General features: G+C 40.0%; 1 protein-coding gene across 2 annotated transcripts in view; it reads right to left on the bottom strand.

Moving 5' to 3' along the window:
• The window catches only part of FMR1NB (FMR1 neighbor), a 47223-nt gene extending 41945 nt beyond the window's left edge, over window positions 1-5278 (bottom strand). For both annotated transcript variants that reach the window (XM_005594768.3, XM_074029148.1), the window contains exon 1: window positions 4975-5278. In XM_005594768.3, the coding sequence (XP_005594825.1) occupies window positions 4975-5239 (265 nt within the window). In that variant the 5' untranslated portion in view covers window positions 5240-5278. The remainder of the gene's footprint in view (window positions 1-4974) is intronic.
• Between the last annotated feature and the right edge of the window lie 10443 nt (window positions 5279-15721).

Here is a 15721-nt window from a genome sequence, read left to right as displayed (position 1 = left end):
AAATAACACCCAACATCTACAACCATCTGATCATTGACAAACAAGCAATGGGGAAAGGATTCTCTATTTAATAAATGGTGTTGGGAAAACTGGCTAGCCATATGCAGGAAACAGAAACTGGACCCCTTCCTTACACCTTATACAAAAGTTAACTCAAGATGGATTAAAGACTTAAAACCATCAAAACCCTAGAAGAACACGTAGGCAATACTATTCAGGACATAGGCATGGGCAAAGACTTCATGATGAAAACACCAAAAGCAATGGCAACAAAAGCCAAAGTTGAGAAATGGGATCTAATTAAAGTAAAGAGCTTCTGCTCAGCAAAAGAAACTATCATCAGAGTGAAGAGGCAACCCACAGAATGGGATAAAATTTTTGCAATCTATCCATCTGACAAAGGTCTAATAACCAGAATCTACAAGGAGGTTAAACAAATTTATAAGAAATAAATAAACAACCCCACTAAATGTGGGTGAAGGACATGAACAGACACTTCTCAAAAGAAGACATTTATGAGGCCAACAAATATATGAAAAAAAAGCTCAACATCACTGGTCACTAGAGAATGCAAATAAAAACCACAATGAGATACCATCTCACGCCAGTTAGAATGGCAATCATTACAAAGTATGGAAACAACAGATGCTGGTGAGGACGTGAAGAAACAGAAACACTTTTACACTGTTGGTGGGAGTATAAATTAGTCCAACCATGTGGAAGACAGTGTGGCAATTCCTCAAGGATCTAGAACCAGAAATACCATTTGACCCAGCAATCTCATTACTGGGTATATACCCAAAGGTTTATAAGTCATTCTACTATGAAGACACATGCACATGTATGCTTATTGCAGCACTATTTACAATAGCAAAGACTTGGAACCAACCCAAATGCCCATCAATGATAGACTGGATAAAGAAAATGTGGCACATAGACACCATGGAATACTATGCAACCATAAAAAAGAATGAGTTCATGTCCTTTTCAGAGACATGGATGAGGTTGGGAATGATCATCCTCAGCAAACTAACACAGGGACAGAAAACTAAACACTGCATGTCCTCACTCTTAAGTGGGAGTTGAACAATGAGAAGACATGGACACAGGGAGGGGAGCATCACACACCAGTGCCTGTCGGGGGGTGGGGGGAAAGGGGAGGGAGAGCGTTCTGACAAATACCGCTTAAAACCTAGTTGACAGGTTGATAGTTGCAGCAAACCACCATGGCACATGTATGTCTATGTAACAAACCTGCACGTTCTGCACATGTATCCCAGAACTTTTTTAAAGTAAAAAATAAAAAAATAAAACAATAAAAATAAAATGTTTCAACAAAAAAAAGGTCTAGGAACAGATGGCTTCACTGGTAATTTCTACCAAATTTTTAAAGAAGAATTAACATCAATCTTTCTCAAAATCTTCAGCAACAATACTTCTTAACTCATTCTAGGAGTTCAGTAGTAACCTGATCCCAAGGGCAGAAAAAGACACCACAAGAAAACTGCAGACCAATATCGCTTATGAATATAGATACAAAATTATCCTGCAAAATACTAGCAAACCAAATGCAACAGCATATTACAAGGATTATACGCAACGACTGTAAAGTGGAGTTCATCCCACTAATCTAAAGATGGTTCAACGTAAGAAAATCAGTCAACATAATACACAAAGGGAAACAATTTCATATCTCAATTGATACAAAAAACGCATCTGACAAAATCTAAAACCCTGTCATAATAAAATCACTCAGCAATCGAGGAACAGAATGAATCTTACTTAACACGATGAAGAGCTGATGAACAGCTAACATTATAACCAATGTTGAAAAACCGAAAGCTTCCTCTAAAACATGGATGCCTGCTTTCATCACTGCTATTCAATATTGTGCTGGAAGTTTTAGCAAGAGCAATTAAGCAATAAGAAGAAATAAATGGCACGAAAATCGGAAAGTAAAAAGTAAAACTCTCTCTATTTACAGATAACATGATTCTATATCTAGAATATCCAAAAAGTCCACAAAAAACTTACTAGAGCTAATAAATGAATTTCGTAACTTTACAGGTACGAGACAAACAGGTAAAAATCAGCCGTGTTTCTATACACCACCAATGTACAAGTTGAAAAGAAAAAGGAAACCATTCCATTTGCAATAGCATACAAAAGAATAAAATATCTAAAAATAAATGTAACCAAGGAAGTTAAAGACTTGTAAACTGAAAATTACAAAACATTACCGAAATAAATTAAAGAAGGCATTAATAAATGTAAAGACATTTTGTGGTCACAGATTGGAATACTTAATATTGTTAAGATGGCAGTACTTCCAAAGTGATCTACAGATTCAATGCCAACTCTATCAACATTCCAATGGCCTTTTCGCAGAAATGGAAAAGCTGACTCTCAAATTTATATAGAGTTGTTAGTGGCCATGAATACACAAAACAATATGGATAAAGAAGTACGAAAATGATGGACTCACACATTCCAATTTCTAAACTTGCTATAAAGCTACAGTAATCAAAAGAATGTGGTACCAGCATAGAGATAGATACATAGACCAGAATAAAATTGAGAGTCCAGAACTAAATCTATAAATCCATAATCAACTGATTTTTGAGAAAGCTGCCAAGAGCACTCAATTGAGGAACAAATCGTCTCTTCAACAAGTGGTGCTGGGACAAGTGGTTATCCACATGCAAAAGAATGAAGTTGGACCCTTAACATACACCATATGCAAAAATCAACTCAAAATGGATCAACAATCTGAATATAAGAGTTAAAATCATAAAACTCTTAAAAGTAAACATGGGAGTAATCGTCATGACCTTGGATTTGACAATGGATTATTAGATATGACTCCAAAACACAAGCAACCAAAGACAAAATAGATAAACTGAGCTTTCTCAAAATTAAAAACATTTTTACATCAAAGGACATTATCAAGAAAGTGAAAAGACTACCCACAGAATGGGAGGAAACATTTGCAAATCAGGTATCTGATAAGGATTCAGTATCCAGAATATATAAAGAATTATTAAAGCTCAACAGCAAAACCACAAACAATCCAATTAAAAATGGTCAAATGATTTGAAAAGACATTTCTCCAAAGATGTACAAAAGGCCAGCAGGCATATAAAAACATGTTCAAAGTCATTAGGCATTAGGAAAATATAAATCAAAACCATAATGAGATACTATTTCACTCCCACTATGATGGCTATAATTTATAACAAGCGGGACAGATAACATATATTGGTGAAATTGAAGCCTTCAAACATTGTTAATGGAGATGTAAAACGGTTCAACCACTTTGTAAAACAGTGTGGGACTTCCTCAAAAAGATCAACGGAGTTCCCATACGATCCAGCAATTCTACTCCTAGAGAACTCAAAACACGTCTACACAAGAACTTGTACACAAATGCTCATAGCAGTATTGTTCATAATAGGCCCAAAGTGGAAACAACCCAAATTCGGTAAATTTCAAAAACTAGATAAAAATATAGTATACCCCTACAATGGAATACGAATCAGCCATAAAAAGGAAGGAAGTAGCCTTATGGATTGGGGAATTGGAAGTAACTGGTTCATGGGTGTGGGTTTTAATTTGGGGTGGTTAAAATATTTTAGAACTACATGAGGTGATGGTTGCACAACATTTAAATGAATTAAATTCCTTTAATTTTCACTATAAAGTAGTTAATTTTATGTTATGTGAATTTCACCTCAATTTTATTATTATTATTATTATTATTATTATTATTATTATTATTTTGAGACGGAGTCTTGCTCTGTCACCCAGGCTGGAGTGCAGTGGTGTGATCTCGGCTCACTGCAAGCTCCGCCTCCCGGGTCCATGCCTTTCTCCTGCCTCAGCCTCCGGAGTAGCTGGGACTACAGGCGCCTGCCACCACACCCGGCTAATTTTTTTGTATTTTTAGTACGGACGGGGTTTCACAGTGTTAACCAGGATGGTCTCAATCTCCTGACCTTGTGATCCGCCCCCCTCGGCCTCCCAACGTGCTGGGATTACAGGCATGAGCCATGGCACCTGGCCTTTTTCTTTTTTTTTGAGACTGAGTCTCTGTCACCAAGGCTGGAGTGCAGTGGTGCAATCTCAGCTCACTGCAACCTCGGCCTCCCAGGTTCAAGCAATTCTCCTGTCTCAGCCTCCCAAGTAGCTGCAACTACAGGTGCATGCCACCACGACCAGGTAATTTTTTTGCATTTTAGTAGAGACGGGGCTTCACCTTGTTGCCCAGGCTGGTCTTGAATTCCTGAGCTCAGGCAATCCGCCCGCCTCGGCCTCCCAAAATGTTGGGATTACAGGCGCGAGTCACTGCGCCCGGCCCTATTTTTTTTTTTTTAGAGGGAGTCTAGCTCTCTCACCAGGCTGGAGTGCAGTGGCACCATGTCGGCTCATTGCAACCTCCGCCTCCCGAATTCAAGCGATTCTCCTGCCTCAGCCTCCCGAGTAGCTGGGATTACAGGCGTGTGCCACCATGCCCGGCTAATTTTTTTATTTTTAGTAGAGATGGCGGTTTCACCATGTTGGCCAGGCTGCTCTTGGACTCCCGACCTCAAGTGATCCGCCTGCCTCGGCCTCCTGAAGTGCTGGGATTACAGGTGTGAGCCACCTAGCCTGGTCCTCAACTTTTAAAAAGCGGTGACAAAGAAGGTTAGTATTTTGTGGTGGGAAGTGTGAGGAAGGAAAGGCTTTTGTCAGGGGAAGTCGGGGAGGGAAAGTCTTTTAGAAGTGAGTTTAGGCGGGAAAGACTTCCTGCGGCCAGGTGAGAGAGGGCAGGACTTTGTAAGGACTGCTGAAGATGGGGCCATAAAGGCCTTGGGGAGGAGAGAGGACAGGAAGGGGCAGGAAGGCCTACAGTTGGTGCCGGTGCATCGCCACACCCCGCCCCCTCTCCCTACCGCTCCCCCAGCATTTCCCCGCCTGGCCTGAGCCAGCACTCACCAGAGCACAGGTAGTAGCACACCAACAGCAGGATCCAGATGGAGAGTATGAGCATCCCGCAGGGTTTGCTGACCCACATCTTTAGAGATTCCCGCCATCCTGGCTGAGGCCTGTCAGCCATGGTGGCCTCGTACCCGGGATGGCTGCTCTCGGGATTCGACCCAGTTGCCGCCACCTCATAAGTTGCCAGCTGTAAGTGAGCCACACGCATGGCATGGCGACTTGACCTATTCCTCCCCTTCGCTTGCCTCCTATCTGAAGGCATGGCTCCGGGTGCCGCCTCGCTGAGACGCCGCCTCACTGCCCAACTGTCCGTGACCCAGAAGCTTCTGGGGCAGTCCCTGACCCAGAAGCTTCCGGGGCAGTCCGTGACCCAAAAGCTTCCGGGGCAGTCCGTGACTCAGAAGCCAATGGGGCAGTGACCCTCGCGTGGCATGTGCCAACTCTCGCGGGGCTGAAACTGATTCCTTCATGATGACGTCTTCTGCTTCATTCCACAGGCCCAGACCCTTACAACCACGTGGCCAGTGGTTGGTGCACCCTCACACTCCCACTGAAAGCCTGGCACGTAGGTGCTTGCTAAATGCTTGTGGAACAAGTGAACGGGGCTTCAGGCCTGGACCAGTGGCATGACTGCTTGTCATAGATCAACAAAAAGGAATAACTCGGATTCTGACTCCATTCTTCCTCATTCCTAGAGTGCACATTGTAGTGTCCGGTCACTACAGTTCGTCATTACAGCGCTCACGACAGCAGCTGCTAGCCAAATGTGGCTATTTAAGTGCAAGTTTCAATTACTTAAAATTAAATGAAATTAAGAAAAGAGTTCCTCAATCACAATAGTCACATTAACAAGTGCTCAATAGCCGCATGTGGCTCATGGCTGCCATCCTGGACACTGGCAATATGATTTTTTTTTTATTTCTTTTTTTTTTTTTTTTTTTTTTTTTTTTGAGACATAGTCTTGCTGTCTCCTAGGCTGGAGTACAGTGGGGCGATCTCAGCTCACTGCAAGCTCCACCTTCCTGGTTCACGCCATTCTCCTCCCTCAACTTCTCAAATACCTGGGATTACAGGAGTGCGCCACCATGCCTGGTCAATTTTTGTATTTTTAGTAGAGATAAGGTTTCACCATGTTGGCCAGGCTGGTCTCAAACTCCTAACCTCTGGTCATCTGCCCACCTCAGCCTCCCAAAGTGCTGGGATTACAGGCATTAGTCACCGCGCCCGGCTGGAGGGTTTTCATCATGGCAAAAAGTTGTTTTGGGCAGTGCTGGATGTGAAGAGTGACTAGTGAATATCATATTCAATAGATTATTACACTTTAGTAGAAGCTTTGAGTGTTAGACAAAATGCTGTGTGCCTTATGAAACCTTAAAACTGAGTTACAAATAAGTAAAACAATACAACAACATGAGAACAAATAATGTGTGAGGAACACTGAAAAGTTACTAAAATCATTTACGCTTTATTGCCAAAATTACTACCCATGAACTGGGTGGCTCTAAGTAAATGCCTTCCTCCAACTAGGCCTTGGTGCCTCATGTGTAAAATGGAAGGGTTGGACATTGTTTCTAGACCCCCTTTTGGCTCTAAAATCTGACCCTTGGGCAAACTCCCGTTACCTTCCTTGGTTTGGGCACACCTGCAAAAGGACTGTGTAGGTATTGCTTCCATAACTGTTAGCTTACCACATTCTAGTTTACAAAGGATATGAAAACCACCCCAACTGCATTTCCATCCTTATTCGTAATTATACGCACTTTCCGTTTCTACTAATTTTATTCTATTGTTATTTCCAGTGTTCCTAAGCCTCCCACAGAGGAAGGGAGAAGCAAGGCTTCCTATTCCAATAATTCTTGAAACTTGGCACACTCCATCCATCCCTGCCCCATGCCCAAGAGCCATTCATAATGCCGTTTAGTTTATCAAAGAGTCTAACAGGAAAAGAACCCACTTTCCTTCTATATTTTTTTAAATCCTTTTTTTTGGCTTCAGCTTTTCCAAAACTAATTTGATGAGAGGATTGTTATCACACAAAACATTTATTAATAGCTTCTGAAACTACTGCTTGTAACTGCGAGGAACCGTGAAGTATCTGAGATTTTACTCTTCTTTCAAGTAGCAAGGTAACTAGTTGCAGTTTTATAGATGCTGGCAGAAGATGCAAGACAACTGAGTCAGAGACAAAGGACAAAAGCTCTCCTGAGACATGCAGAAACTCAACAAATCCATGGAAAATTGCCTCCCAACAGCAGCCTTGTTCATATCATAGCACAGGTGGAAAATTATCATATGACCAGACACCGCATAGCCACCCTGAGGTCTCAGATCAAGCTAGAGCACGCAATTGGGAACTCAGCTCTTTGCCATCTCACAGGTTGAGCTCTCTTTGCCTTAGTTTCCCCCTTTTACCAATTATGGGCTGTGGATAGCGCGATTGTGAAGATACCATTCAGCTCTGGCATGCTATGACTCATACTTGACTGTAGCATTTGAGGTTGCTGCAAACCCGTGAGGCATGGCAGTTCTACTACAATGCAATCCACGTTATACCATTAGAAACCCAAATTACTAACAGGAACTCAAAGGATAAAATCCCTAAGATTACATCTCAGCACTTCCTGGCTTACACAACACTAATTCGAGATTGAGGCCACACACACACACACGAACACACGCAAAGCCATGTGAAGTGTCCATTTTACAGATTATCAGATGTAAATTTAAAGTCCTGCACTGGCTTTCCTCTTTTGTCCTATACCCTCAAGGGAGCTAAATTGGATACTAAACAACCTAGACCTAATTAGAGATAAAAATGTGTTGCATGGGGCATGAATACAAGAATTGCTTCATGAGGTAGTGCATATCACTGCTCAGAATGTAACTACTGTTCTTGTGGAAAACAGAATTGACACTATTTTTTTTCAAATATCACCACAGACAGACATGAAAAGATACCTGACTTCAGGTAATCATGGTTAAATAAGTTACAAATAGCTCATAAGTTACAAATAACTCATAAGTTAAATCAATGATGAGATATTTCACACTTATATTAGCAAAACTCAATAAATATCCACAGGAATATATCGAAATAGGACTTTGGTCATTGTAGGTGGGGTTACAAATGGGTACAACCACTTTGGTGATTTTTTTTTTGGTTTTTTTTTTTTTTTTTTTTTTTTTTGAGAGACACAGTCTCGCTCTGTTGCCCAGGCTGGAGTGCAGTGCACGATCTCACCTCACTGAAACATCTGCCCCTGGGTACAAGCGATTCTCCTGCCTCAGCATCCCAAGTAGCTGGGACTACAGGCACATGCCACTACGCCAGGCTAACTTTGTATTTTTTAGTAGAGAAGGAGTTTCACTATATGTTGGCCAGGCTGGTCTCAAACTCCTGACCTCAGGTAATCTGCCTGTCTCGGCCTCCCAAAGTGCTGGTATTACAGGCATGAGCCACTGTGCCTGGCCCACTTTGGTGAGTTTTTGACAACAAATTGTAAAGTTAAATATTCACATATTCTGTGACCTAGGAATTCCACTTTTAGGTATCTACCCTTTCACTCATGTGTACAAGCGGACATGTACAACGATGTTCATTGTTATAGTGGAAATAACATAAGTGATGTCCCAGTAGGGTAATAAAAGCAAACTAGTTCATTCCTACAGTGTATAACATTTAACGATAATCAGGATAAATTGCCTAATTTTTTTTTTTTTTTTTTTTTTTTTTTTTTTGCTGGTTTGCCTACCAGCATACGGTGGCAGTCCCAGCTTCTAATTGAGGGGAATCATTGTTGTGTTCCCTGAAAGAAATATTGAATAATAATCTTCTAATTCTAAAATAGCCGAAACCAAAGTTGTGAGAATAGGAAGCAAAACACAAAACTTTTTGTAAGTGGATCATGAGGTATCAATCTTGCCATCATCCCTTGGTTCTCAGCCCCATGTGTTCTGGTTATGGAGGAAACAACACCATATGTTGATCACTAGTCCTGGTTCAGAATGTACAGCACATTCCTGCAAGATGGTACCCCAAACTCACAGGGTGTTTTTGCTAGGCGGTGTCATAAGTAGATCTATAAGAGGTGATTTCATTGTTTTATTGGCTGATTTCTTCTAGGTGAGTTGGCATGAACAGGCTTCAGTTCATTGCTGTACTTAGATCAGGGTGATGTGAGTTCCTTTGATAGGAGCAATGTTTTGTGAGATAAAATAGTGCTGTGTAAGGTATTCAGTAAATCTACAGATGGTAGGGCTAGCCGAGGTATGGTAAACAGGAAAACAAATCCAATTTGGAGTTACAATCTATTTAAGGTAAGAAAAAAGTCACTGTCCAGTTTGTAATAAAAGGAGTCCAAAGCAATCAAACTATCTCAGGATGGCTGGTTGGTACCCATAGGATATTATACCGTATCAGGGACCCAGGGCTAATGGCTGCTACTGGTAAATTTGACATCCAAGCAGTAGTAATAGTAAGTTTTGGTGAGAAGAAATTCATATTATTGAGTCCATGCATATTTTCATCTTTGTCCCCAAGGCCACTTTGTATATGAGCTCATCAATCAAGTACTGGAGTGGTAGAGAGTCTGACTGATATCCACTGAATGGGCATTAAGCCCATCTGACTATTTAGCACCTCTCCTACGAAGATTACCTTGTGATAAATATTCATATGCAAGACATACATTATAGATCAATTCACATACTTCTTTCTCAAATTTCCTTGCTCCAAACTTGCAATCCTCCAAACTTGCTCCTTCCAAGACCATCCAGCCGCAACATTAGTCTCTGCCATGATTCAGCATAGATCCTTGCCACAGCCTTTTGTTTCTTCCTGGCAAATAAGACAAGTTCCAGACGAAGGGGACAACCAAATACACGACTCAAAGTTCTGCCCAGTAGGTTCCCTTCCCCGCCATCCTACAGATCACCTGTGGGTGGGGCCGTAATGACACAGCAATCTACTTACTACTAAGAGAGAACCATTCTGTTCTCTTTCTCTGATCCTTGTTGTTTCTGGATGAGCTGAAGCCACCTTGCTGCCAGTACAAGGATGAAGTCAATATGGAAGATGGCAGAAGAGAAGGGCAGGAAGAACCTGAATACCTAATGATATCATTGAGCTACCCCAAAACTTGACCCATTGTGGAACTTCCAGTTTGTGAGATAGTATATTTCCTAATAGTTTTAATCACTTTGAGTTAGTGTTTCTGTTTCTGAGAGCCAAACGCTTTCTAACTAATATAGTTGTCCAATCCATCTCTCTTGTGCACGACTTGATCGCCTAGTCAAAATTCAATGCTCTCAGGAGAAAATACCCCAAATTTGAATAACACATGGGCATAGCTATATATACAGAGAGATGCATGAAAGTGTTGAGTGAATGGATGGATAAAGGAATAAATGTTTTTAAAAGCCATCGCTCTAAGCAAAATCCTTTGTTCCTTGCCTACTATCTGTATCAGTCAGGGTTTAGTTGCAGATAACTAGAATAGTTAGTTAGAATACATAACTAGATAGTTTAAGCAAAGAGGGATTTTCATATAGGGAATTTGTTGATTACAAAATTGTAGGAAGGACTGGAGGAGGAGGGTCAGCTGGGCTTCCAGGAAAAATTTGTAGAACAACACAGTAGGAAACCAGTGACATATCAAGGCCAGGGCAATGGGAGCATTGCCTTGGTTGCAAGCAATGAGGAAGTGCACTGTCTCTAGAGAAGGAAGAAGAAGAAGAAAACCAATTATAATTTGGTCTGCTTTGTTATTATCACCATGTCAACAATTCTAAATCATGTCAGTGGGAACACGCTCTTCTCTGAATACAAAATCATCTGTTGAGCTATATTCCAAAAAAATTGCTGAGACTACTGTTGAGTTGCAATAATAGATAAGTGTACTTCAAATCAGCACTTTTAAATTACATCTCTTTTCATCAACATTGTATTTGAAAGGGAAGTTAATTTGGAGAACCTCCAGTTATACATGCAATCCCCATGCTTCCTGGACCCAACTATACATTTCTGTTTTGAGAGCAAGTTCATCACAGTTTAAAATCAATTCAAGCTTCCTTCAGGTACAGTTACTTCGTGTTTCTAACACTTGTGATGCTAAACATTCCTGTGTTTAAACAATAGCACAGTTATTGTAAATATGAAAACAAAAAACCTGGGTTTCTTCAGTTCTGTCATTCTATAATACCACTTGGAGTTTTTATTTGTGTTTAAAATTTACGGTGAAATAGTGTGACGACTGTGAGGTATAGTGCAAATGCTATTATACTGTAATTTTATTGCTATTATTCATTAGGGCAACAGAACAATATGTGGATGTTTGTTCCCCTTTTAGTTAAAAATTATAATGTAATTAAATATTAACCAGTTGCTTTCTTAAGACTTAATATTGTTTGCTTCTTTGTATATTCTTACATCTTTTTGTTGAGGTAAAATATACATATAAAATTTGCCACCTTTACATCTTTAAGTGTACAGTTTAGTGGTAATAAATGTATTTATATTCTTTTTTTTTCCTTTCATCTCCCTCTCCCCTCAACCTTCCTGACTTCTGGTAACTGTTCTAGTCTGTCTTCGTGAGATTCACTTTTATAATTTCCACACGAGTAAGAACATGTGATATGTGTTGCTTTTTACTTGGTTTATTTCACTTAACATAATGACTTCCAATTCCATTCATGTTGTTGCAAATGACCAGATTTCATCCTATTTTATGACTGAATAATATTCTTTCCTGTATATATGCCACATTTTCTTTATCCATTCATCCTTTGTTAGGGAATTAGGTTGATTCCATATTTTGGCTGTTGTGAATACTGCTGCAATAAATATGGGAGTGCAGGTATCCCTTCAGTATATTGATTTCCTTTTTTTTTTTTTTTTTTTTTTTTTGGATACATGCCAAGTAGTAGAATGGCTGGATCACATGGTATTCTATGTTTAGTTTTTTTGAGGAATCTCCATACTGTTAGTGGCTATATTAATTTACATTCCTACCAATAGTGTGTGAGGGATTCACCTTTCCTCACATCCTCACCAATATCTGTTAGTGCCTGTCTTTTTGACACAGGCCATTTTAAATGTGATGAGATGATAGTTCACTGTGGGTTTTATTTGCATTTCTCTAATGATTTGCATTTCTCTAATCATTGGTAATGTTGAACATTTTTTCGTATACCTGTTGGCCATTTTTGTGTATTATTTTGAGAAATGTCTATATAGATCTTTTGCCTTTTTTTTTTTTTTTTTTAGACGGAGTTTCATTCTTGTTTCCCAGGCTGGAGTGCAATGGCGCAATCTCGGCTCACCGCAACCTCCGCTTCCCAGGTTCAAGTGATTCTCTGGCCTCAGCCTCCCGAGTAGCTGGGATTACAGGCATGTGCCACCACCCCAACTAATTTTGTATTTTTGGTAGAGACGGGGTTTCTCCATGTTGGTCAATCTGGTCTCAAACTCCTGACCTCAGGTGATCCGCCCGCCTCGACCTTCCAAAGTGCTGGGATTACAAGCGTGAGCCACTGCGCCTGGCTCTTTTGCCCATTTTAAAATCAGATTATTTGGGGCTTTTTTGCTATTGAGTATTTTGAACTCCTTATGTATTCTGGTTTTCAATCCCTTATTGGATGGAGAGTTTGCAAATATTTTCTTCCATCTGTGGCTTGTCTCTTTAATTTGTTGATTGGTTTTCTTTACTGTGCAGAAGCTTTTTAACCTGATGTAATCCCATTTGTCTACATTTACTTTTGTTGCCTGTGCTCTTGAGGTCTTACACAAAAAAGTCTTTGCCCACACCAATGTCATGGAACATTTCCCCAATGTTTCCTTCCAGTAGTTTCATAGTTCGAGGTCTTAGATTCAAGTCTGTAATCCACTGTGATTTTATTTTTGTGTAGGGTGAGGGATAGGGGTATAGATTCATTTTTCTGCATATGGTTATCCAGCCTGTCTAGCACCACTTATTGAAAAGACTGTCCTTTCCCCACTGGATGTCCTTCATGCTTTTGTTGAAGATGAGTTGGCCATAAATGGATGGATTTATATCTGGGTTCTCTATTTTTTTTATTTGTGTTATTGTACTTTAAGTTATAGGGTGCATGTGCACAACATGCAGGTTTGTTAAATATGTATACATGTGCCATGTTGGTTTGCTGTACCCATTAACTCATCATTTACATTAGGTATTTCTCCTAATGCTATTCCTCCCCCATCCCCCCACCTCACAACAGGCCCCAGTGTATGATGTTCCCCATGCTGTGCCCAAGTGTTCTCATTGTTCAATTCCCACCTATGAGTGAGAACATGTGGTCTTTGGTTTTCTGTCCTTGCAATAGTTTGCTCTGAATGATGATTTCCACCTTCATCCATGTCCCTGCAAAGGACATGAACTCATTCCTTTTTATGGCTGCATAGTATTCCATGGTGTATATATGCCACATTTCCTTTATCCAGTCTATCATTGATGGACATTTGGGTTGGTTCCAAGTCTTTGCTGTTGTGAATAGTGCCTCAGTAAATATACATGTGCATGTGTCTTTATAGTAGCAGGATTTATAATCCTTTGGGTATGTACCCAGTAATGAGATGGCTGGATCAAATGGTATTTCTAGTTCTAGATTCTTGAGGAATCGCCACACTGTCTTCCACAATGGTTGAACTAGTTTACAATATCAACCACAGTGTAAAAGCATTCCTGTTTCTCCACATCCTCTCCAGCACCTGTTGTTTGCTGCCTTTTTAATGATCATCATTCTAACTGGTGTGAGACGGTATCTCATTGTGGTTTTGATTTGCATTTCTCTGATGACCAGTGATGATGAGCATTTTTTCGTGTGTCTGTTGGCTGCATAAATGTCTTCTTTTGAAAAGTGTCTGTTCATATCCTTTGCCCACTTTTTCATGGGGTTGTTTGATTTTTTCTTGTAAATTTGTTTAAGTTCTTTGTAGATTGTGGATATTAGCCCGTTGACAGATGGGTAGATTGCAAAACTTTTCTCCCATTCTGTAGGTTGCCTGTTCACTCTGATGGTAGTTTCTTTTGCTGGGCAGAAGGTCTTTAGTTTAATTAGATCCCTTTTGTCTATTTTGGCTTTTGCTGCCGTTGCTTTTGGTGTTTTAGACATGAAGTCCTTGCCCATGCCTATGTCCTGAATGGTATTGCCTACATTTTCTTCTACAGTTTTTATGGTTTTAGGTCTAACATTTAAGTCTTTAATCCATCTTGAATTAATTTTTGTATAAGGTGTAAGGAAGGGATCCAGTTTCAGCTTTCTACATATGGCTAGCCAGTTTTCCCAGCACTATTTATTAAATAAGGAATCCTTTCCCCATTTCTTGTTTTTGTCAGGTTTGTCAAAGATCAGATGGCTGTAGATGTGTGGTGTTATTTCTGAGGCCTCTGTTCTGTTCCATTGGTCTATATGTCTGTTTTGGTAACAGTACCATGCTGTTTTGATTGCTGTAGCCTTGTAGTATAGTTTGAAGTCAGGTAGCGTGATGCCTCCAGCTTTGTTCTTTTGACTTAGGATTGTCTTGGCAATGCAGGCTCTTTTTTTTTTTTTTTTTTTTTTTGGTTCCATATGAACTTTAAAGTAATTTTTTCCAATTCTGTGAAGAAAGTCATTGGTAGCTTGATAGGCATGGCATTGAATCTATAAATTACCTTAGGCAGTATGGCCATTTTCACAATATTGATGCTTCCTATCCGTGAGCATGGAATGTTCTTCCATTTGTTTGTGTCTTCTTTTATTTCATTGAGCAGTGGTTTGTAGTTCTCCTTGAAGAGGTCCTTCACATCCCTTGTAAGTTGGATTCCTAGGATATTTTATTCTCTCTGTATCAATTGTGAAGGTGAGTTCACTCATGATTTGGCTCTCCGTTTGTCTGTTATTGGTGTATAAGAATGCTTGTGATTTTTACTCATTGATTTTGTATCCTGAGACTTTTTTGAAGTTGCTTATCCACTTAAGGAGATTTTGGACTGAGAAGATGGGGTTTTCTAAATATACAATCATGTCATTTGCAAACAGGGACAATTTGACTTCCTCTTTTCCTAATTGAATACCCTTTATTTCTTTCTCTTGCCTGATTGCCCTGGCCAGAACTTCCAACAATATTTTGAATAAGAGTAGTGAGAGAGGGCATCCCTGTCTTGTGCCAGTTTTCAAAGGGAATGCTTCCAGTTTTTGCCCATTCAGTATGATATTGCCTCTGGGTTTGTCATAAATACCTCTTATTAATTTGATATACATTCCATCAATACCTAGTTTATTGAGAATTTTTAGCATGATGGGCTGTTGAATTTTATCGAAGGCCTTTTCTGTATCTATTGACATAATCATGTGGTTTTTGTCTTTGGTTCTATTTATGTGATGGATTACATTTATTGATTTGCGTATATTGAACCAGCCTTGCATCTCAGGGATGAAGCCAACTTGATCTTGGTGGATAAGCTTTTTGATGTACTACTGGATTTGGTTTGCCAGTATTTTATTGAGGATATTCGCATCCATGTTCATCAGGGATATTCATCTAAAATTCTCTTTTTTTGTTGTTGTGGCTCTGCCAGGCTTTAGTATCAGGATGATGCTGGCCTCATAAAATGAGTTAGGGAAGATTCCCTCTTTTTCTATTGATTGGAATAGTTTCAGAAGGAATGGTACCAGCTCCTCTTTGTACCTCTGGTGGAATTCGGCTGTGAATCCGTCTGGTCCTGGACTTTTTTGGTTGGTAGGC

The sequence above is a fragment of the Macaca fascicularis genome, chromosome X (genome assembly GCF_037993035.2).
Source record: "Macaca fascicularis isolate 582-1 chromosome X, T2T-MFA8v1.1".
Taxonomy (NCBI): domain Eukaryota; kingdom Metazoa; phylum Chordata; class Mammalia; order Primates; family Cercopithecidae; genus Macaca; species Macaca fascicularis.
Note: the sequence above shows the minus strand (reverse complement) of the source record. Positions and strands in the feature narration are given on the sequence as shown.